The sequence below is a fragment of the Lathamus discolor genome, chromosome 4 (genome assembly GCF_037157495.1).
Source record: "Lathamus discolor isolate bLatDis1 chromosome 4, bLatDis1.hap1, whole genome shotgun sequence".
Classification (NCBI taxonomy): Eukaryota; Metazoa; Chordata; class Aves; order Psittaciformes; family Psittacidae; genus Lathamus; species Lathamus discolor.
The window spans coordinates 9,183,685-9,207,883 of NC_088887.1; the positions used below are offsets into that span (position 1 = coordinate 9,183,685).

General features: G+C 44.2%; 1 protein-coding gene across 2 annotated transcripts; it reads right to left on the reverse strand.

Annotated features, from left to right (window-relative positions):
* Nucleotides 1-3,242: 3,242 nt before the first annotated feature.
* Nucleotides 3,243-21,253, reverse strand: MAB21L3 (mab-21 like 3). 2 transcript variants are annotated; one of them, XM_065675643.1, is made up of 6 exons: nucleotides 20,657-21,253; nucleotides 16,553-16,693; nucleotides 11,726-11,939; nucleotides 8,616-8,797; nucleotides 7,665-7,859; nucleotides 3,243-4,449 (listed from the first exon to the last, which is right to left on the reverse strand). In XM_065675643.1, exons 1-6 carry the CDS (start codon nucleotides 20,702-20,704, stop codon nucleotides 4,216-4,218), a joined length of 1,014 nt encoding a protein of 337 aa, XP_065531715.1. In that variant the 5' UTR covers nucleotides 20,705-21,253; the 3' UTR covers nucleotides 3,243-4,215. The 2 variants fall into 2 exon arrangements, with proteins under 2 accessions (XP_065531715.1, XP_065531714.1); XM_065675642.1 differs by having other exon boundaries at nucleotides 11,648-11,939.
* Nucleotides 21,254-24,199: the final 2,946 nt, after the last annotated feature.

The following is a 24,199-nucleotide window of genomic DNA, read 5'->3' on the forward strand; positions in this document are numbered from 1 at the left end:
GCTCCATCGCCTCACCACCCTCATAATAAAGAACTTCTTCCTTACATCTAACATGCAAGAAAGACAGTTCCCTTTTGGCTGCTGTTTGCCCCTTCTTGTTTTAAAGGCAGTCATTCAGTTAAAGAGAGAAAGCAAAACTGAGAGGTAAGCAAAAAGTCACAGCCAGCGGTAACGAAGTTATGAAAGTCAAGAATTCTCCTTCTTTCCCTGATAGCGCCTTTGGGAGTCAGCAAATACACATGAAAGTAATCAAAAAGAGGGGGAGAACAAATGAGCATCACATCCCTTCCAGATGCTCTGAACAAAGATCAAACTTCTGATTAAATTTAATGTACTTCATGTAAGTCTGTATTTGTCAAGATGCTCACTTTCTTTTAGAAGAAAATTGGAAAATATGAAACATAAAACTTAATCTGTAGCGGAAACACAATGTGATATCCTTTCCTGGAGGAAAACCTTGGGGTAAGGGCATGATGTTGCAATTAGGCTGGATGTACAAGTGAAAAGCTATTTGCAGGAAGTTTATGGTGATAAGAAATGCAACGAGTACGTTTGGCAAGGTTTTTTTTTATCAGAGACCTCCTGCACAACTTTTCCATCATCACAAGAAACTACCTCACAAAAAATTCCCATGCACCCAACCAGACCTGCCCTAGACAATATACGATAGTATGCAGTATACCTCAGACCTATCTCTGATATAGGAGTATTCAACTGCTTCAATGAATGTATTAGTTCTTTGTTCAAAGCCTTTCCCTTCAGTCGTTGCTAGTGGCCAGCTGCGTCATGTCTCACTGTTCTGGAGAAAAAGATGGAGATGGTTCCTGTGCCTTTGTGGTCAGGCGCAACTTACCTTCCAGGGCAGATCTTTAGTTTTAGAATAGAATCATAGAATAGTTAGGGTTAGAACGGACTTTAAGATCATCTAGTTCCAACCCCCTGCCATGGGCAGGGACAAATATATATAGTCACAATGTTGTTCTCCATAGCAGCGTATTCTAGCTGATGCATTTGCCTGTGTATCAACAAGAAGAGAGAGCAAAAAAATGATCCATCATTCCACGCTTACTTACTGGCTTTGCTGATTCATGCCTGGCTGTGAGAGGCTGCTGCCCTGGCAGAGCAGCACCTTCCACCTCGTGACTCCACGTTAGGCAGTGCATGCCCATGATTTCGCTTCATGGAAGGCTGTGAACCACAGCAAGTGAGGACTCAGATACTTGAGCTCAGATACTTGGCTGCAGCCAAGTTAAGATATCACCACTGAAACACTTCCCCCTGGCTACAAAGGGATATAAGTTCGTTAACAGCCATAACTAAATTCCAAACAGATGATGCATCAGAGCAGTAAAATATCAAATGTAGGATTAAGAGCTCTGAACATTTTTCACTGTCCTCTCAATCTGCTTTTGCCCTTCTCCAGCTTCAGAAGCTAGCCTTTTGACCACAAGACAAAACCAAGGCAAAGCAAGAGACACTAATTCACTGCCACAGCTGTCTGAATCTGCTCAGCAGGTTGACATCTCTTTGTTCTTTACCAAACCAGCTCTGCTCACCTGAAACAGGAAGACCATGCTTTAAGGGACGGTGTCATCACAAAGCTGCCACTGGTGCCCCATTTAGAAATGACCCTGAAGAGCAAAGGTTTAGCAAGTGAAGTTACCAATTCAAAACAGTTCCACACAATGAGGTTACCCACATAGAAAGATGACTTGGAGGGCATACCCAGGTTCTGAGCAAAGAGGGTGCTGCTTTCATGGTAGGGTTAGGTCTGCACACTGGGATCGGATAAAGGAGACCAGTAGAAGAACAACCACACAGTTGGGATGAGGAAGCAAATAGAATTGACTAGACTATTCCAGTTGGAAGTGACCTACAGTGATCAGCTAGTCAAATTGCCTCACCAGTTCAGGGCTGACCAAGTTAAAGCATGTTATTGAGGGCATTGTCCAAATACCTTTTAAAGGCTGACAGGCTTGGGGCATCAATCACCTTTCTAGGAAGCCTGTTCAGTGCCTGACCACCCTCTTGGGTTGTCTCTTCATACTTCCTAATGTGAGTCTTAACCACCCCTGGTGCAGCTTTGAACCGCTCTCATGTGTTCTCCTCATAGGACATGCCCTTCAGCCACCCCTCTCCCAGTTTGTACTTGTACCCAGTGCTACTCCATCCCAGCTGCAGGATCTGGCATTTGGATTTGTTAAATTTAATCCCATTAAATGAACTTTAATTAATTTCATTAATCATTTTCCAATGCTCCAGTCTATCTAGATCCCTCTGCAAGGCTTCTTGTCCCTCAAGAGAATCAACAGCACCTCTCAGTTTGGTATCATCAGCAAACTTGCTAATGGTGCATTCAACTCTTGAATCCACACCACTGATGAATGCATTGAACAGCACTGGCCCTAGAATTGAGCCCTGAGGAATATCACTGGTCATTAACCAGATGTAGCTCTATTCATTACAGCCGTTTGAGCTCTGCCTTTCAGCCAGTTCTTCACCCAACACACCATGAACCATCTCATCCCACAGCTGGGCAACTTGTGCAGAAGGATGCTGTGAGGGACAGCATCAAAAGCCTTACTAAAATCCAGGAAAACTCCATCCACTACCTTCCCTTCATTCACTAGGCAGGTGACCTTACTGTAGGATATCCGATCGGTTAAACAGGACTTTACCTTTGGGAACCCATGCTGACTGATGATTGCATTGTTCTGTAAAGGCACTTCAGTAATACCCAGCATAGTCTTCTCCATAATTTTTCCAGGAACTGAGAGTACACTAACAGCTCTGCAGTTCCTTGGGTTCTTCCCTCACACACTGGTTGTAGATTGGAGTAACACTGCCCAGCTTCCAGTCAGCAGGGATCTCCCTATATTCCTGAGACCTTTGGTGGATGATCGAAAGGGATCCTGCTGTAACATCTCCTTCAGTTCTCGGGTGAATCCCAGCAGGTCCCATGGATTCCCATGGACTTGTGAAGACACTCCCGCGTACAAAATCAAGACAGAGAGCAGAGGCTGTGCTAAAAATGCATGGTGAGCCCACGATTTGACGCAAGGGGGAGACGCTGTATCGTGGATAGTCAATTTACAGCCCATCCGCTGAAGCAGCCCACTGAAGTATGGGCTGCAAACCCTATCTCAGCACCTCCCTTGGCAAAGGAGATAATGACTTACTTTCCTGTGCTGGTGTAAGAAAGAAAAGCCCAATTTGATTTAGTTTTAGTGGTTTAATAGCATTAAAACCAACATCCTTCACACTCATCCTAGAACTCTCTTCTTTTGAAACACTAAAAATGATTTTCTTTTTAAACATCCAGAATATTAAAAGCACGAGGGGGCTGGAGCGAGCAGCCTGTGAAAAATATCCTCCTTCTGTACACCACCCCAAATAACATGGGTGCTAACAACTAAGGAAAGACCTCTCCTCTTCCAGCCTAATGGATGGAGCCAGGGGTGGGAGTGAAACCTGCTCTGGCAAAGCCCCCTGGTTGTATGGCACTAACACAGCTGGCAAAGGCAAACATGAAGAAAACATCTTTGAAGCAACTGGAAGGCAAGTGGAAGTGGAGGAGAGAAAAACTAGGAGGAGGCAAAAAACCACTGTTCCTCTTCTTGCCTCCCTTGAGCTATTCAACACTAGCAGCATGGTTGTCTTCATACTGGAGCAGGATCCCATTGAACTGGAGATGGAGGCATCGATGTGCTTTGGAGAAAGCTTTCAGCTTCAGTACACTTCAGAAATGTTCCTCTGCTCTTCTGCAGGGCTGGCCTGTGAGGTAAGCAGGGAATTAAACCCGCTGTCCTTGTGAGAAAGGAGCAGGCAGCAATGCGCTAGGTTACACAGCCAGTAGGCAGCAGAGCTAGAGTTCTTTGCACCATCTTTCTGCTTAGGTGCCACAAGACTTAGAGACACAGAACAAGGCAGTTGCCTGCTCTGACTGACACAGAAAGTTGGGCTTCACTGGCTGTGGCTTCCAGGCAGGCTGTCGCTACCGAAAGCGAATTAGATCAGCTGGGCATCAAGTGATACCTCCTTTCGGTTTTCACCGCCCACTGCTGCCAACTTGACACTTCTCTTTCACAGTGCATGTGCCAACCGCCTTACAAAGCCAGCTGCAGCATCTACTGGAAGGACACGAAGAACAGCCACAGGTTGGGAGAGGAGGTGGGGGATTGGCTCACGACAGGAGCAAGGAGACCCTTTCCAGCCTTAGTCCAGGCAAAAGACAGGGTTTTCCAAGAAGACTGTGAGCCTCCTGGCCACCACGTCCAGGTCACTGGTGTTGGCATATTTGAGCAGATTGGTGTTCTTGAGAAAGTAATGCTTGAGGAAGTGCTGGCTTACACACTTGTGCAGCTTCTGTACCAGCCTCAGAAAGGCTTCAGGGAAGCAGCGCCAATCCTTGGTGCGTGGGTATTTTTCACACGTCCAGAATAGCACTGTCTGCAAGAAGCAGATGGGAAAGAAGAGGTGTTAGAGGTTCTGTCGAGGGCTCACACAGCTTACTAAGGCACTTTAGTGCTAGTAAATGGCTGACAGCCTCGGAAATCAGAGAGACTCACACTGCTATCTCCCCCTGTTAACATTTCTGCGACACAGGGATCACAACTAAAGCCTCCTCTGGGAATCAGGCAAAGCAGCTCTGATGTGCCTGGTTAGGATCTCTCCCAGAGGAGCCCCTCTCCACTGACTGGGCCAGGACCCCGAGGAAAATAGTCTTCCTAAAATAATCTTAGCCTATTTGCCACCTTCCAGCAGTAACCTCTGTATAAATGCCAGGCCTGCTAGGCTGTAGAAAATAGCCCATTATACCAAAGTAGAAGCCAGTCAGTGCAAGGAGGGAGAGAAAAACAATCAGATTAACATAATTATTTGTCAACTTCAGCCCCATTTGTGCTGAAGATGTGCACAGATCTGCATTCCAAACAGATTGAGACTCCAATCCACTATTGCAGGTGGAGGGCATGCTTTCTGGTCAAGTGCAGCCTCGCTTTTTCTGACCTATGATACTTGCAGCATGTGCCGTGTTCTATTCCCCCAAGTTTATTATAGGTAATTTTACATTTGAGAAATCCGTAGTTCAAATAACCAAATGCATATAGTGATTGCTCTTAGAGTATTATTTTTACACTGCCCACATTGCATTTTTCAGACTCTCCTGACTGAGAAGAATTTTGTCAAGGCACTTATACTTAACTCTACCAAAACAGTCATACTGACTGCCTTGGTCAACGCCAAATCAGTCTGTAAAGTATAAAGTGGGTTCAATAATTCTGCTAAGTTCCTCACTCTCCTCTGAATCCCAATTTAATTTTGCAGATTCAATGACCCCAAGAGACCCATAGGCATGATGAGATGTGGCCAAACTACAGCCTTCAACTCCTCTGTTTCTTCAGGGATGGAATTTGTTCGAAATAACCCACACTCTTCTGGATTGCCTGGGTTTGTTTTTTTTCTCCAATAGGCCTTGAAATAGTTGTATTGCTGAAAGATTTCCTCTCAGACACCTTATCCAGTGTGAACAATTTTGTGTTCACAGCTGCAATAACCATGAAGACTCTTTTTAAATGCTGCCAGGGAACAAAAGACATAGCGAGGCATTTGAGCTGGAACTCTGAGAAAGCTACTCCTTGGAGACTTGCAGAGCCTTTTGTCATGGTAAAACTACTCCAGCATGATCCATGGACAGTAGTTACAATTAAGTTTCTGGAGGCAAGGAAAATAGTACTGATTTTCCAGTCAGATGCCAAATCTATCCCTAGCATTTACTACTGAACCATCACTAACTGCTGTCTACTGGAGGCATAGAGTTGTCTTTCAAAAAGCACCTAGGTCTTTTCAAACTTCCAAGCACTGAACTTCATTCCTATGGAGGTGAGCATAATGAGTGTGCTTATTTGGTCCTCTAAGGCTTTCGCACCTTCTGGGGCAAGGATTTCCTCTGCCATAGAGGGATTGTTTCGTATGGAGCCTTGTTTAGTCATAATTGGTGGACACCTCTGACAGGGGAAACCTGATAGTGTGAAGAAAGCTAACTCTGAGCCTCTGCTCAACTGCTGGTTTATCTACTGACTGTTTCTCTCTTGGTTTTATTTATTTATTAATATAAGTGATGAAACATTTCTTTTGTCTGGAAAACCAATCCTTTGCAGTAGAAGCCTGAAGTGCAGTTACAGTAAAGAACTAAAGAGCTTCTAAAGAGCTTTTATATTTTGATCAAGAGTCCGTACAACAGCACTTCCTGCACCTTTTCTCCCTCAGCCAGAGAAAGAAATCGTTACTAATGCTTAAATGGTTTTCCACTTCCTCCTTTTATCTGTGACAGCTTTTCTACCAGGTTGTTCTTACAAGCACCGAGAAGTTTCATGTTCTGCTAAGCTATAACCAGCCTTGCCAACTCCTTTTTTGAGTCCGTCTTGACTTATGTTAGTCCCATGACTATAATAGCATCTGATGGTTGCAAACTTTACTTTAGGAGAAATCTTAGTGGTGTATCTGTTTTTGGACACCAAAAAATCAGTAATGTGGAATCCTGGTGGCTTGAGGCTTTAAGGTAGGAGAACATCCTCTCCCTGGCAGCTCCAGGAGGATGGAGAAAACAGGAGCCCAGAAAACAGGACTGCTTTGCTGTCTGATAAATGATGCTGCCTGTGGTCCATCAGTGTCTGCAGCTGTCGGATGTGGAGACACAGCCATAGCAGAGCCTTCTATCTCTTCTTTACAAATGTTGTTTGAAGCCATCTTGAACCTTGAAGTACGTGTGGGGAGGATGCTATCACCCCTTTACCTCTTTCTTCCTTTCCCACCCCAGGTGAAACAGGACCAGAACTGTAGCTTCCATCTCATTCATGAAATAATGCTCACTTACAGAATCATAGAATAGTTATGGTTGGAAAGGACCTCAAGATCATCTAGTTCCAACCCCCCTGCCATGGGCAGGGACACCTCACACTAAACCATCCCACACAAGGCTACATCCAACCTGGCCTTGAACACCGCCAGGGATGGAGCACTCACAGCCTCCCTGGGCAACCCATTCCAGTGCCTCACCACCCTAACAGGAAAGAATTTCCTCCTTATATCCAATCTAAACTTCTCTTGTTTAAGTTTTAACCCATTATCCCTTGTCCTGTCACTACAGTCCCTGACAAAGAGTCCCTCCCCAGCATCCCTATAGGCCCCCTTCAGATACTGGAAGGCTGCTATGAGGTCTCCACGCAGCCTTCTCTTCTCCAGGCTGAACAGCCCCAACTTCCTTAAGAGAGTTCTGTTTGCTGCATACCCACAAAGACAAATGAACAATTTTCCTCCAGGCAGACAGACAGGCATGGATGACTGGGATAGTCAAGAAGCAGGAGGTAACCAAGTTACGATGCCTATGTGAAGTCAAAACAGAGCGGGGGCCTCAACTCTAATATTGTTTATGTTCCTGCAGTCACAACGTTCCTACAGGCTTCAGTTTCCTGCTGAAGTTTGAAACCTATATTTGCTGAACATCTTGCCGCTGTAAAGCAATGAAATGGTACTGCAGTTTTGACAGTTACCTTAGAAGTTACATAGACACTACAGTGATTTATGCTATGATATTTTGACATTACTGGATGGAAGCCACTGCAACAGATACTAAGACTGTATCTTGGTATCACGGTGATGCCTACCTGCAGGTGATAAGCTGTGATGATAGGTTTATTTCCAGCACACCAGACATCTTCCTTCATCTGCCTCATAACCCTGAAGCACTTCATGCGACAACCACCATCTTCATCAAGTCCTTCCATGAGCATACGCTCAGCACGGGAAAAGCACAGCTGCCAGTGGTAATTGGAGCGGGCCAAAAGGTCAAAACCAAGTGACTGTGGATAAAATGGGAAGTGTGGTACTAGGTCAGAAGCAAACTTCTCTGAGCAATGCAGAAGGATGTTATGAAAAGGATGTGTGACATCTCTCAAAGCTTATTCTAAGTCAGGTTTAGCAAACACGAGTCATGCTCCCATCCTAATTCTTAGTCGAACAAACATGCAATGTGTTTTCTTTCCTTGTGTGATATCAGTTGCTCTGAGGAGATCCAGGTCTAGAACCACCACGTACAGTACTAGCGAAGCTACTAAAGCAGAGGCGCAGCTCTGCGGGCACTTTGCCATGGAACAGCAGGTCATGCATGAGAAGGGAGCAGGACTAGAAGGTAGAATGGGAACTGCATGAACACGGCAATAGGGCTGAGCTCGAGTTCCAGAATTCAGCCATGAACATTGTAGGGAAAGATGGGATTAGGCTGGAGGGAAAACTGCAAGATAACAGCTCATTTGCAGAAGGTTTACATGAGACAGAGGAAAGCAGCAAGAATGATGCGTGTCAGCACTGAGCTATGCAGGCAGAGCTGTGTGCGGGACTCATCAGTTAACTCAGTTTTGTTTCTGTAGGATTCACCACTGTAACAGGGGGAAAAGTCCCTGACAGAATACTTTGAAATGCCACTTCTCTAGAAAATACACCTCCCAACCACGCTGTTGCCCACCATCACCATGCAGTCCTTCATTTGGGAAACCACTGTCACACACTTGTGAGGTGTATTCTGGCACAGAGCTAATGGTGCTTTTTACACTGCTCACCTTGATGCACTGCACTTTTTCCTGGGAAGGCCAACGCTTAAGGCAACGAGGCCATCGGGCTTTCTCAGGCCAGCAAGTTGGAATCTCCACAGCAGGGACCAGCTCCACCTCAACCTGGGACTCTGATGTCTCCACAGCCACTCGGACCCCTGAGCTGAAGCTCTCCAGCATTGTCACTTTACCTGTGAAGGAACAGCAAGAGAAGATAATAAAGATTAAAAGATCCTTTTCTACAAGCCAAGCAAAAGGCCATCTAGGACCTTGCAGATCTATTGGCCTGTTTGAGCACTTTCTTTCCAATGCCATAAGCAGAACACAAGGAAAAGCTTATTATCTAAGTAAGTCTACCCATCTACCCTGGGAATAGAAGATGAAGGAATGAAGGAGTTCTCAGCTTCACAGTCGGTTACCATGCTTTATTTTCTACTGTGGGTCCTCTTAAATCCTAGAACCAGCTAAACCAGATGAACAACTGGTGCAACCTAACATTTGTAATGGTACGGTACAAGGAGATTACTGCAGCTTAGAGGGACCAGATGAATGCTTCATATCTAAAGATGTCCTTATTCCCTCAGAAAATCTGTAATCAGCCACAATGACTTACCCTTGCTGGTCATTCCGAATGTTTTTTGGGGTATCTGTAAGTTTTGTTTCTGGAGATGCATTTGCCAAAAGCCAAGAATTTGCCAGAATTTATGGCCCATTGTGCTGAGGAGTCATAAAAAAAGGTGCTGCTTGCCTCACTGGGACTGCTGAGTGTCAAAAAGAGTTTGTTCCATGGTGGTATGGAGGAAAGAAGTTTCCTTGGTGAAAGTGGCTCATCTCCAGGAACAACATGCTCTAAAAGAGCAGAAAGGAATGAAAGCTGCAAGTAATGGACTTCTTAGTGAGATGTCTCCTGTTGGCCCAGCTGAGTCCATGGAAAAAGTTTCTGTCCCCAGCTTTCCCTGTCACTCTGGCAGGGTCACTGTTCCTTCAGCTTTGCCATCTGAACCAATTGTGTGATCGTGCTCTAACCCACTGAAGTAAAAGTCAGAGCACATTTATTATAACCAGTTAAAATAGTAGCATGTTAACCCACCTCATTTTGACAGGCATGGGCCAAGGAGAAGAAGCCCACACAACAGACTTGAAGGGACAGTGATGACCATTTGGGATGGCAACCTTTCTGCCCTCACAGAGGAGATGCCTGCCTACTCCCAATAGCAATTTAGCATCTCACCCAAAAGCACAGGGGTAAGTTACCTTCTAAGCAGTGGAGTCCATCCCAACCAGAACTTTATTACCCACAGTAAAACCTGCATATTATTTCCCTGCTGAGCCAAGCCTGGCACCAAAACAGGAACTGTTCTGCTCCCAAGCCCTCAGCAGGGATCCCTGGCAGCTTAAAGGGATTAGAACAACCACTGTCAGCGTGTAAATATGTTCACAGCATTTCCAAAACCATTGCAATTGTGTTGCCTGTTTTTCCACCAATGAAAAGTGACACACCTCAAAAACTGGTTCTGCTGGTGCTCAAAGACTTAAAAACAGGGAAGCAATGAAATCAGGGGAATCTTTTCTGTATCTTTTCCTGTACTGTGGGATGGAAAACATTCATTTTTCACAGAAACAAACAAAAATTGTAATGACTCCTCCTGACTTCATCTTAGCCCATCTCCTTTCAGCTGGCCTTACAAAAAGAGGCATCAGAATCATCAGCCCAAACACCATTCACTGGGTCCCTTGGAAGTAACTTTTCTGGCTCCACAACTTGATGTACTGCTGCTGAACACAATGTCAGGTTTTCACTTCAACACAATGACTTTCACATAAGTAGAGCCTCAGATGCAAGCCCATTCCACCCGGTCTTCCCTCTGAGCCTCAGTTGTGACATTTCATTCCCATCCACCTTTCCATTTCTATGAGAACAAGCATCCCCTGGAAGAATGCAGTGATCTAAGCTGAGCTTGACTTTAACTTGCTTTCTCCCACAACTAAAATTCAGAGTTCAATCAGATTAGTGGTAATGGCTTCTATTTCTCTGGAATACAGAAGACCCATATTAGGCTGCTGATGGGTAAAGTCATCCTGGAAATGTGCTGTGAGAAGAGGCACCACAGTCTGGATTTGATCATGTCACAATATCTTGATGCAAAAAGATAGACATAGACTATTTAGTTTGGACCAAGCCAAATGGTCATTAGCTGAAGTCTATAACATGCTTCTAGGGTGCCAAGAATTAAGCATGAGGATCACTGTTCAGGCAGCGTCAGCTACAGATGTTGCAGCTATGAAGGCATGCTGCATGCACTGCTGACTGCATTATGGCAGTTAACAACACTTCCACTGTAAATAGCCAGAGGAAATAAACAGGCACAAGATTGCTCAATATACATATACAAAATAAACAAGATTGCTCACAGAGGGATCAGCACCACTACTGAAAGCAAATTTCCCGAGTCCCGTTCTGCTGAACAGCACTGGAGTAACTTGGACACTAAGGAAAAGAGCGCTTGTCCAATAGATTTTGCTTAAGTAGAAATCCTTCTACTTAGTTCCCACCACCCTATGCTGGAAGGCTATGGACAGCTAAGCTTTCCCCAGAGCACTATCTGCCCTATGCACATCTTCAGACACTTTCTCCTCAGACTTACGTGTCTTCCCTGTATCCGATTTTCCTATAGTAGCTTTCTTGATAGCCTAGATATATTGAAAGTGCTGTAGTAGAAAAAGATTTTTCCCAAACAAATTACTTGATGCTCTGAAAATCTGGGCTGCATCGTGGTTGAACTGTGAAGGTGATGTTGCTGGAGACCATACCCACATTCCTAGGAAAGGAGCAACAACTTGGGTACAAAGAGTCCAAGAATCACTTAATTCTGTCTTCAGTGTGGGTCTATATATACATCACTGCTCCCTTATTTTGTAGGGGTTTAATGTTTCTTGGCTTCTGATCATGTGAGCCAAACAAACACTGTGGGTGTGATGGTTTCCCTCTATCAGCGTAGAAGTCATCTAGTTCCCCTTGTACCTGTCCCCACTAAACTCACTGGAGAGGTTACAGGAGATAATTGACTTCTCCACCAGCTCCCGGAAGACGACAAGGACTTTGGCCGGAACCAGATCACCTTCGATGTTCACGTCCGTTTCATGCCACTGCTGAAGGCTTTTGGAGAACTGCTCCACCTCCAGCCATTGATGCAGTTCCTCAGGGTCCCGCACGGAGGAGAGGAGCTTGGCTCCATGCACGGTGTAATAACGCCAGTGCCGTACCTGGCACTCCCTGTACCCGGTCAGGCCACGCAGAGGAACTGTGATGAGGAACTGGCTGGGTGCTAAGACCTAGGAGAGTGCAGAGACATTGAGAAAGGAGACAAGGGCAAATCCATAAGCCTGAAGTAAGGGAAAGAGGCTTAAGGAAGTAATAGGTAAAACTGGGGCTTTGGAGAGATGGAAAAGCCGTGGTATGATGGGAGCAGTTGAATATAGCCAGGACCTGTTCTGTGCCTGTCTGAGGGTTATTTGGAGGTACACAGACTAAAATGAAATTGTCTTAGGGGTCTGATGTGACAGCCATGGTCATTAAAATATGAGAGTGCACTGATTTGTCACCACACCTGCCATGGTTTCCCCCATTCCTTGTTATTCCTAGTTTGCAGTTGCATGAGATGTAATAACTAGCAGCTTCCAAGGGAATCATCAGAGAGCATTTTTTGAGATCCAGCAAAGGGAAATGAAGTAGTGCAAATTACTGCCTCAGAACTGTTATAGAGATAAACCTAGATCTCAACAGCAATAATAACTATGGCAAGAAGTGCACTTTTCTGATCTCTTTCAAAGTCCACTACAGGCATCAGAAAATAAGCCCATTCATTTTAGAAGTGTTTCCCTACATATGGCTGTCCTTTAAGAGACAGAGACGTGAGGCAAGTGACACACCTGAGCAATGGCGCTCAGAAATAAACCCAGGTCTCAGCCAGCTACAGTATGAAACAATCTCCTAGTGAGTGTCAGCCACAAACAGTGCAAGAATGAAAATGGTAACCAAAGGAAAACCCTCAAATAGGCTTGTTTGCAAGCCAGTTAATTGACCTCACTTTGGGAATCACCATTTTCCAGTGAAACCATTGCTGAAACAGTATTTGCAAAGAGTGAATAAGGTGACACAAATACCACGAAACCTCACGCTGACCCAGGACACAGCCAAACATCTCCAAACACTAGTTTGGAACCATCTGACAACTGTGGCTCCAGAGGGAGTGTCCAAACTCCTTCAGATTTTTACCATGTTGACTCTGAAGGTTTTCACCTCCACTTGCTACCGAGCGTAACTTACACTGACGTTAATGAAGTGAAGCTGCTGCACGAGCAGGATGTGAAGTGACAGTTGTTGCTGCAAGGTGGGTACACCAGAGGTGAACAAACACTTTGTCACTCTCCTGTAATAAACCAAAGCATTCTGGTGGCTCAGCTGAGTTAAAATATTACTACAGAGGTACCAGTGCCGTTACTTGAGGGCACTAACAGGCTTTAGTGACCCTATGTAGCCTTTCGAGACTTCTACTCACACCTTCTGCCCCTGAGCCTGGGACCCTCATTTCAGCTCAGCCCCAGGCTATGTCATAGGAGTGCTGGTCTCCAGCTGTGTGACAGCTATGCCTGCCATAGTCGGGCCATAGATGTTGTTGTCATACCTGCAGGCTGCCTTCCCAGCCTGAAGGGAAGGTAGGTCTGAAGCCTCAGAGACCTACTTGGCCACTATGGATTTGCCTAGTGGTCAATAGACTGCATCTGACCCTGGTTACCACCATTGGGCTTGATCCTGACCCTGATGAGTGCTCCTGGCCTGACCTCGCCTCAGACCTGCCTTATCGGCACAGATCTGCCTGACAATCCGTACTCTTGGCTCACCCCAGCTACCCCCCCTAGTTCTGCCTTGCTTGAGGACCATGGTGTTAGGTGCTTCCATGCTATCATGCTCACCTCCCTTGCCCACAGGGAGTAGCTGGTCTTCTTTGCTCCTTGGCAGTGGATTGAACATACCAAAGATGGCCAGCAAGAAGCACGGAAAAGGCAAAGGAAACACAAGAAAGCCCTTTTTTTTTGTCAAATGTGAACCACCTAAAGGCAGGATGGTACTGGGAGAATGATACTGTAGACCAGGCTACAAGTAGGTTTGGTGGGGCTGAGAAATCCATGTGAGCAGCTCAGGAACAAAGTGCTAGGCTTCATAAGGGAAAAATATAGTGGCTGTCATACACCTGCTGCTCATCTCACTGCCTTGGCCACATTGCAGATAAAACCACTGTTCCTCCTCACACCAACATGCTGCCTTGTATGCACTGGCACCCAGCAGATTTTAAAGGGAAGAGCTGCAGGTGTTCTGTGAGTCACAAGGCTCCTCCACATGGGGCTTACCAGGAAACGCCAGAAATCACAAGGCTGGGCAGCCGGTGTCCTCTTGGTGTGAACAAATCCCAGTCTCACACCTATGTTCTGTCACACGATGGTCTTGCATGCCATGTGCAGACCACAGGCCCCAGCAAGTCACAGGCTTGAACAAAAGCCTCACATTCTGGGGCGTGAAACTTAGGACCGATTCTGCTGTATTAAAAACCTGCCTGCAGTATGCTGGGTAAATGAAATACAGCCTCATTCTTACAGTCCTGGCCAGGATATCCCAACAAGGCAGAATTATTAGGTCAGAAATAAAGCAAAAAAGCAAGTCTGTCATGGAGAGGATTGAAATAGCCATGGGAGAATCAGTTAGGTGGGTGAAGAAGAGGGTGGGTGAGCAGGAAGCAGGCACAGGGACCTGCAGGCACCAGGAAGCCTTTGTACCTGGATGGATGGGTGGAATGGGCGCTTTCCCCGAAGCATAGCTGACCACTTGGCCAGTAGAGCTGGCTGGTCCTGAGAGAAGCAGAAAGGAAAACAAGAAGAACAGAGAGAAAGCATGTGCCAGGTCATTCATTCACAGAGCAAAGCTGCAAGCTTCCTTCGAGCCTATTTGTTAAAGGAAAATCCCTTCACCCCCACCATGATTAGAGAGTTAAACACTTGGCAATGCCTCTGGGCAGTGTTGTACTAGTAATTACTCAGGACAATAACCTGCTCATTCCAGCCCACTGAAGCCTCCACAGCTTTTGCATCAGCCCTGCAAAGTTGGCAGCTGCAAAAATGATGGTTCACAACTAAAACAAACACTTTAAAGTTTTAAAAAGATCATATTTTAGTTTTATTTCAAGTTTTTTTATTAAAGACTTTGACTTTTTGTCTCCCAAGTTACAGAAAAACATTGACTATCTATAACTACTTTCTATTCCTCACCCAGCCCTGCATATTCGAAGGAAGTTTGTAGCTTTTCAACAAATCTAGATCCTTCACCACGTAAACTCAATTTTTTTTAACCAGAAGCAGAATGTTCTGAAAAGTCACTGTAAATTTGACAGAAAGAAGACGTTGCAAAATTAAATAGAGAAAAGTTAATGCATTGGCTTTCCCTTGAAGCAAGTCCCTGCTAGGTTACATCAGCAACAATATTAAAGGTCCTATTTTGTGGAAGCAGAGCAGCCCAAGCAAAAAAAAACATCATTAACCCATTCTTTGCTGCTCCGTAGCTACTAGACCATTTCCCAGGCCCTCTAGTGTGACTTCCACAGATTTATAGCACTGAGTTCAGCTGAATAACAAATCTGACACTTTTGAATACATTTTGACGGTTTCTTTTAAGCAGAAGTTGTTCAGGTCAGCCTGCCATAATACCACATTACTGCTCAGTAATGGTCCCCTTGTTTTTGTTTGCCCTGTTAGACCTCTTTAGCTAAGCAGGTTTGTTCAACTATAAGAAGTGGACAGCAAACTGTGGCACTAAGGAACACATGAACCAGGATGTGGCACCATTTTATGTCACTGTGGTCATTCCTATTGGCAGGACCACATGCCCTGGGATACATTAAGTTCCAGAATAGACATAAACCTCAATGTGTTTGTCCCCAGAGCAATGTTTCAGACTAGATGATTATATCCTGCCTCTACCTCCATACCCTTCCAGGAGCTTCATACGCACAGAGCTCTTCCCTTTTAATCCTAGACAGCTGCAAAAGTTGCCTCATGCTTTTATATGTTTGCTGTGCTTTGATCCATAACGAGCTACATTTTAGTATAAGGGTTGACAGAGCAAGAGTATGTAAACTGGTTCAGATGAAAATGGTCTTCTGCATCTGAAGTTGCCATTGCTGTGCTTGTTTCTTATATCATTGAAGAGTTAGGTTGGAAAGGACCTTAAGATCCTTGCACTTGCACTAAGTAGTCACAAGAAACAACCAGCCTTCTCCTGTCACAGCTGGGACAGGATATTATCATTTTGGTATTTGATGGGCTAAAATAGGGAGACATTTAACTTCTCCCACTAACCAGCATATTTCTTTCCAGTAAAAAAGAACTTTTCAATCCATGACTAAGTAAACCCATATTTCTCTGAAGGAGCTTTCTAAGGTTCACAGCGGAAGAAGGATTTTTTTTCACCCCTCTTTTTTTTTAGTGGGTTGACAGGTTTTCCACCTGTGAAAAATGTGACTCATAGCTCGGGAAGACATACATGAGTGGTTTTCTTCTACTGCTACTGCTGTACAGGTTTTTCTTTCCACCTCCCAAAGAGCTTTGGCTCCTGTTTGCAGATTGACAGCTTTGGCAATAGATGTTCTTTGTAAAAGCAGTGGCTGTAAAAAGAGGCTCTGCCTGATTCACCCATCCCTCTCTGATCCCCCTCTAGTTGTAAGATGTCCATGGGTAAGTACCTATAACCCAGTCAAGTCACTAGAACCTCACAGAGAACCACCAATGTGCATCAATAGTAGCATTTTGGATGAGGTAACTGTCCATACAAACACCCAATGGAGAAATCACTGATTCCCACAAGCTGCCAAAGAGCACATTAGAGCTTTTATTCATACCTTAATATTCTCATTGTGAATGCCAGAGTTGGAAATAGCCTGGAAACGTGTGGCCTTGTAGCTGATTTCTGCAGTCAGTTGCTGGATAATTTTCTGTACCTCCTCCACTGCTTTGGAAACCACATAATGTCGCTGTTCTACCTGTCGGTTCCAAGAAAGACACTTCATATTATAGGTAACTGCAGTCCCTGCCTCCAGTTGGAAACAGAGGCAAGCAACATAATGCATCCTAAAACATTTGTGCCTGTGCTGCAGTAGGAATAAAACTTATTGTTACTGGTGTGTTAACAACCATGAGACAGAGCTGGTAAACGTCAGCTGATGAACATCATCTGGTGAACACTCAAGGGCCAATATTAGGACTGCTGAGCGTTAATTGATATTTCCATGCCAATGCCATTGGATGGAAGAGAAAGAGTTCATTCCATGAAAATTCATGTAATGAGCTCTTCATATTCATTCCATGAAAATTCACTACCAACCAGCTACAGTCTCATTCTTTATCTGCTTGATGCAGATAAAGTATTCCCCTGCATACACTAGCCATTCTCACATGCAGGATATGCTCCATTCCAAGAGCTAACAAGACTTCAAGAATTAGAGATACTGAGTGCATTAGTCAGGTTGCGGGTGTATGTGGCAGCATTTAGATCATAGAATTATGGAATAGATGCCTACATTATATGTTAAAAATATTCATACTGTCTTCATATCTGAAGTTCAAAGGAAAGTCTACTCCCTAGATAGTGAGAAAGTACCTTTCCAAAGCTGGTCTCATTGTTCCCTAGGTGTTGAGATGAATCTGAACCTTCACATACACATGAGAAATAAAAGGTGTGTAAGGGCATGGTCAAAATCCAAACAAGGATATTCAACAGGAGGAACAGAAAGGAACCATTTTAGTAAAGGACATTTAAATGTTTCCCAAAGATCCCTATGCATTTGCCAAAGTGGAAAGGAGATTCCACTATTGTTTAATTTCATTAACATATTCATCATTACTTATCCATCCATAACTACCTCTGTGGAGTGAAATAGGAAGGCTGTTTACTGTCCTTTTTTTCATCTTAATGCTCTATCTCATTCAGTTTCAATTTTTGCTTTAATTTCTTCTTGTTTGTTTTTTGTTTTGTTGGTTTTTTTATCTTTCCTCACTGTATTCTACAAAATCTCATTGTTTTCAGGCAAGAAAACGAATTTCAGAAACAAGTGGGAGGTTTTAAAAACCTAGATCAGAAAATGAAACTCCACCTGAAGCTAGAATTAAAACCCCAATCGGGCTGTTTGCAGGTATGGAACAAGAGTATTAGAGCATTAATAGCTCAGCTAAAGTGAATGATCAAGCATAATTGCCACAGTCAAACATAATTACTACAGTCTTTTGTTATTCCAAAGCAAAAGGAAGTAAAAACATAAGGAAGAAATATTATACAATGTGGTGAGACGCTCACACAGGATGCCCAGAGAAGCTGTGGCTGCCCCATCCCTGGCAGTGTTCAAGGCCAGGTTGGATGGGGCTTGGAGCAACCTGGTCTAGTAGAAGGTGTCCAACCCCTTGCCATAGGCAGGGAACTAGATGAGCTTTAATGTCCCTTCTAACCCACTCTGTGATCCTATTCCATAACTTCTGCATCCTCCTAGCTTAACTTCTTCAGCATCTAAACAACACTCTTCCCTTTAGAAAATACCACTGACAAGCACTTCATTGAAAGTCCTTTTGGACACCTGTCAAAAGTTGACCTGTCAGACAGAACACTCAAGCATGTTGAAATGTGTCCCCTAGCCCTGGGAGGTGATAGATAGGTTCACTTCTTCACAGCAAAGACCATACAATGGTAGAAAAGGACTAGTGCTTGCTTAAGATCAATTAACAAATGAATAACAATTGACTAACACTGAACTTGAAAATGAACAGAGTTTGAATACTTCCCCTTCCAGTTAACTAAGTTAATATAACTGCTTAAAGCAGTACAATAAGCTTGACTTGCTCAGCAAGATACATAATGGTTTCTCTAACATGAAAATGGTATGAGTGATAGGGAAAGTGGAACACCTCTAGGAGCTTTTAGGTACAAAAAGTAGGCTTTTTCTGTTGAAAGTGAACAATCACTGGGGGTCAGCTCAAATGGAGGTTTAAGAGTGCCTCTGTATGCATTGCTCATGTTATATTCTCTCTAAGGGGCTCTCTGCCACCTCTAGTGTCCTGGGAGAATCCATTCTGGTCTCATTCAGTTTGCCATCATCACCTACAGGCTACAGCAGTTGCCATGAAATCTTTAAGAGATTATATACTCTCAAAAACCTATTAAGGAAGTGCCACTGAACACCTCTTTCTACATGTACTCCTCATCACCGGGGCAGGGATATAAGAACAAGGGGCATGTGACAGATGGTGCTAACTGTTGCTACCCATAATTAGCTCTCTAATCATGCTATTGGAAGATAAAACCTTCCTACAGAAGGGAAGGCATAAAAGAAGACAGAACATGACTGAGTGAATGCAGCTTCTGGAGAGCCAAAGAATTTACCTAAGACATCTTTAGCACCAGCACATGTTGGTAGAAGACACAGAATAAGCTCTTTGTGGGACTGCCATTTCTGTACCTACTAGCTCTTTCTACTATTCCCTTTACCAGGCCAAAACAAATGCACAAAACCAGAACACCAAGGTCATTTTAGGGGTTTATTATGGAGGAAGGAAGCAGGACTGGGATATACTGAGGACTGTTAAGAACATTTGGGTTTGTTCTGATTTACCCAGTCACATCCACTCCATATGCACTTTCCTTCAAGTTTTCCCTTTGTTGAGTGGCTAAAGGAAGACGTCTTTGGTATCAGATTCATTGCACCAATTTAACCTGTTTTCAAAACCAGGCAGCATTTGCCAAGCTGAATGGGGCTATCTGAAGGTTAGGCAGCCTCACTTGGACAGGAGACTCAGAAGCAGGCACAGACTCCGAATCCATCAGAGCTGGAGGGCTGCTAAAAAACAGACTCTCAGTAAAACCTAAAACATTGGCAACTCTGAGCCTCACTTAACTACACACTGCTTCTGTTCCCTGTACTTATGGCTGTCATATGAGCATCTTTCTGTGCATGGCTTCCCTCTGTTCCCTTCTTTGTGGCTCTGCTTCATAAACCTTCAGAGAAGTGTTCACTGTAATAGCTCACTGAACAGATTCTGATGGAATGATTTGCTGGTGCACAACATGGCTGAAAATGAAAGTTCTCACAGAATTATACCTACTTGTCACCAAAACATTTCCACAGAGAAAGCAAGCCTTTCTTACAAGCCCCTTCATGGAACCAGAATATTTCCTCCTTTGCAGAAAAGAAAGCCTTACAGTTTTCCCTTTGGAAATTAGTTTTCACTTTGGCATCTTGCATTTTGTTGAGGAAGGCAGAATATAAAATAGGATCTAGCTAAAGCACTGTGATGAAACATGTCTGTTACAGCTCACTTTGAGCTACTTGTATTAAACAGATAGTTCCATTGATGATTTTATTCCATTTGACTTCATTTCATAATGGAAAAAAAAAACTGAATGCTGGAATAGCTCATAAAACAGAAAATGTGGTTAAAGCCTGCATGTACTAATGAGACATGTTATTTTAATTATGGACTATAGAGAAGTATCCTTAGCTGAGGTGACAGACTGATGAGTGAATTCTAACACTATCTGTCTCTCTCTAGGTCTTACACGCATCTTTCTTAGAGGCAGCCTCTGGTGTAGTTTCAGTCTTTTTTCTGTCAAGCCAAGCCCCCTGGACAGGAAGAGAGGCAAGGACCTTTTCTTAGATTAAATGCTGGCAATTACAACTAGTCTCACATCTGGAATTCCAGATCAGGAGCAACTATTCAAGACATCTGAAGAAGAAGAAGAGGACAAGCACCTTGAAGAATCAGGCTACCAGCTGGAATCCCTGATAGCGTGCTGCAACAGAAACCTAGAAATCTCATTAGAAATGCAGCTCTCATGAAACTTCACCCAATCTTGCCTCAAAAATGAAGACAGCAGGCGAGCAACTAACTGTCAAGTTTGGCACCCTTCAGAATCAACACCTACTGTGGGAGACAGAAAATCTGGACAGATAAAGCCTTACCTTGCTCTGGATGTAGATTTCTACATCTTCATCTGTGAATGGTTTCATGGCAAGATGGTCTTCGCCGCTCTCAAAAGTGTGAAATCACTCTTCACTCATTCACCTGCCTCTGGAAGCAGAAGGGCACTCAGAGCAAGCTGCTCAGAGCCTTCTTGCCCTGCGAAGCTCAGGTCACCTAACTCCTCTGTGGATGAAGAAGAGGAGAGAGAAGGCAAGGAAGTATTTTTGTTGTGGTTTGAGTTACAATGGTGACATCCAGCTGCTTTGGAGAACTAGCTCTAAATATTATTTTCTATGTTCAATCATTATTCTTCCTACTTCCAAATGATGGGTCTTGCATGCAGGCACACAGAGAAATATCCCAGCTACTGCTCTGTCTCAGGGCAGATCTGGAAGTGCCTTTCAGATCGCGCTGCAGATTCAGTACGCCCGTGCACAGCAGCATTATTCTCTGTGCCACAAGTACTTCCTTGCCTCACTAGCCCTTCACTAAACCATTTGTTATGCACTCTCAGCTACCCCTCATTGACTTCAATCCATCCACAATTTCTGTCTGAAACTGCATGGGTATTTTTACACTCAGATCATTTATCCGGGTTGCTATCTGCAGCCTCTGTTCCCCTCTGCTCCCCTCTCCTTATATCTGTTCTCTCTCTCTGGCTGTATTGACAGTAAATATCCTGCAGCCTGTCCCCTCCCGTAGTTTGCTTTGCTTTCTTTACAGTAAACAGCCGTGTCTCGTTTTCTGCCAGCAGCTCAGCTAACAACCCCATATGGATAATTCAGAGGGAAAAACAATTGATCAGGCTCTATTGATCCAGAAAGGGCTGGTGGCTGTTAGAAAAAATGGTACATCAGCACATGGAAGGGAGCAACGGAGTACAGAGATGAGATCCCATGCTGCTAAGTGTCCCTTATTAAGAAAGACATACTCCACTTGTGAATAAAATCATTATTTTCTCCTGGAAACTGAACTTTGACATCCCTTGACTGATTTATTACCTCTTACAGAAGGTGGCAAAAGGCAGCACTTCGGTAGGCACTGGGTGCTACCTCAGAGCAGGCACTGTTGTTGCTAGTTAACCTTCATGATGTTCCTTATGAACAGTCAAATACTGAGTATGTTAATGGAGTACCAATACCTGCAGGGCATCTGGTTTCTCAGGATCTACAAATCAAACCTTTCTCTGTGTCTCCCAGGCATCTGCCTTCATCTTTTTCCTGAGGGACTTGAGGACTCCACAAAAATGTGCAGGCATTTACTTCCCAAACCAGCTTCCATGAGACTTGGTCACTGAAAAAGATGAGCCCCTCAGTATTTAGGGAATCATACCTCATGCTTGCTCAGTTCTTACTTACTGTCTTTCACTTGAGGGGCTAGCAGTGTATGTGAGCCAGGAAGGAAGCCAGACAAAAGGCAGGTTCTGAAAGTGAGAGAAACAATATGTTGGGAAGAACTTGCCATCCCTGGCAGTTTTTCAAGGCCAGGTTGGAAGGGGCTTTGAGCAACCTGGTCTAGTGGAAGGGACCTTATAGCTCATCTAGTTCCAACCCCCTGCCACGGGCAGGGACTGCTGAGACACTGTGCCAGAGCCTCAGCACCCTCACAGGGAAGAACTTCTGCCTAAGAGCTCATCTCAATCTCCCTTCTGTCAGGTTAAAGCCATTCCCCCTTGTCCTGCACCTGAGAGCCCTTGTCCAAAGCCCCTCTCTAGGTTTCTTGTAGCCCCTTTAGGCACTGGGAGCTGCTGAGGTCTCTCTGGAGCTTTCTCTTCTTCAGGATGAACCAGCCCAGCTCTCTCACAGTCTGTCTCAAGAGCAGAGCTGCTCCAGTGCTCAGGGCATCTTTGTGGCCTCTCCCTGGACTTGCTCCAATAGGTCCAAGTCCTTCTTATACTGGGGGCCCTTGAGCTTAACACAACACTGCAGGTGAGGTCTGCACTGGGAATGGCTACCTTTCTGACACCTCAGAACCCCCTTATTTCCCTTGATTTTTGAGGAAGCTTAAGCCCCCATTGGAGTCTGGGCATATTTCTGAGAGGGAGGATCACCCTCAGGTAGGTCTTGCTCAGGACACTGCAACCTTCCTTCCCTCTCTGGTGTTCCCAGAAGGTTACCAGCATTACTTACATAGCTAGCTGACCACAGGCAGTCCCCCACATTATTCTTGATGAGCATCCATTGATTTATCCAGCTGTTCTTAAGCATTTTCAAGACACACTTTAATATCTTGGGTCTTCTTAAAGCCATAGTTCTCTGCCTGTTGATCTCCATAAATTCATCTGAAATGATTCAGCTATGTTGCACACAACCCCTCCCTGATTTGTTTTATTTCCCACCTCACAGCACCTTGTAATGGAGTTCAGTTTGTGGCTGATTTCCTTTGTACCCATGTCTTCCTTTCTTGCCAATATTCTTCTAAGAGGATTTAGCAATTTCCTAATATCGGCAAAAATATTGAATCTATATCATCTTCATTCGTGCCTTTGGCAATATCCACAGCTGAGTCTGATTGTGGATCTGTGAAACCCACATAAAACAGTTCTGTGAGTATATACCTTGAATGGTATTAGATTTGATCTTGTATCTTCTGAAGCTGGCGTTTACTTATGCTTTCCATGCTTGCCTGCCTTTCCTTTCCTCACTCTTCAGTTTCATAGATCTGACAGATATATTACAAAACTACAATCAAAACCAATCTGAACTGCGAACTGTACAATAAAAACATCACCTCCATCATGTGAATAACAGCAGTTGTATTCACTGGATGAGAAATTCCAATATTTTGCCTTTTTTCTGTTTGGCAACTGTTTAGAAGAACTGCTCATACGGAACAGTAAGCATGTATGAAAAATCTCTACTAAATCACACAAATGAGTCAGCCCGATGTACCACTTGTGACTCACAGATGATCTGCAGTGGCAAAAAAATAAGCCCTGCTGAAGATGCTGCCTTCCAAATGAAATATAACCCCTAATTCACAGTTGCTAATGATAACCCATCACTTCTTGCTCTAATTACCAGAGGCATTAAGTCTGTTGCATTAACTGAAGCGTGTACTTGGGTCAAGAGAGATTACCAAAACAAATCATCCCAGTAGACTTAATAACCTCTGACAGTTCTCTTGCTTTCTTAAACTGTTGCCCCATTTCTCCCCATTAGTGGATTAAGTGACTGTACAAAATGAGTAATTGTAGCTTGGATCCTCTATAACATTTACTCTGTGACAGTCTTTAGCAGTGATGGTTCAGTAGTGTTGAGGGTCTTCATTCAGATGTAGTAGCACAACAAACAGGCTTTCTGGGGGCACGAGTTCTGTGGATTTATTTGGGGTTTGTTTACACTTTGTCTTTCAAACAAGTAGATATGGGCAAAGGGGATGCTTCAATGACAAAAGCTTGGGATGGACTACAGGGAGAAGAAAGCGCTGCTAATTCACTGTGACAGCATCAGAATCACATATGGATGCCAACTTGAAATGCTTCTCCACTCATTCCCACCCCTTCCCAATCAATACTTGGCAGGCTCAAACATGCTCCACAT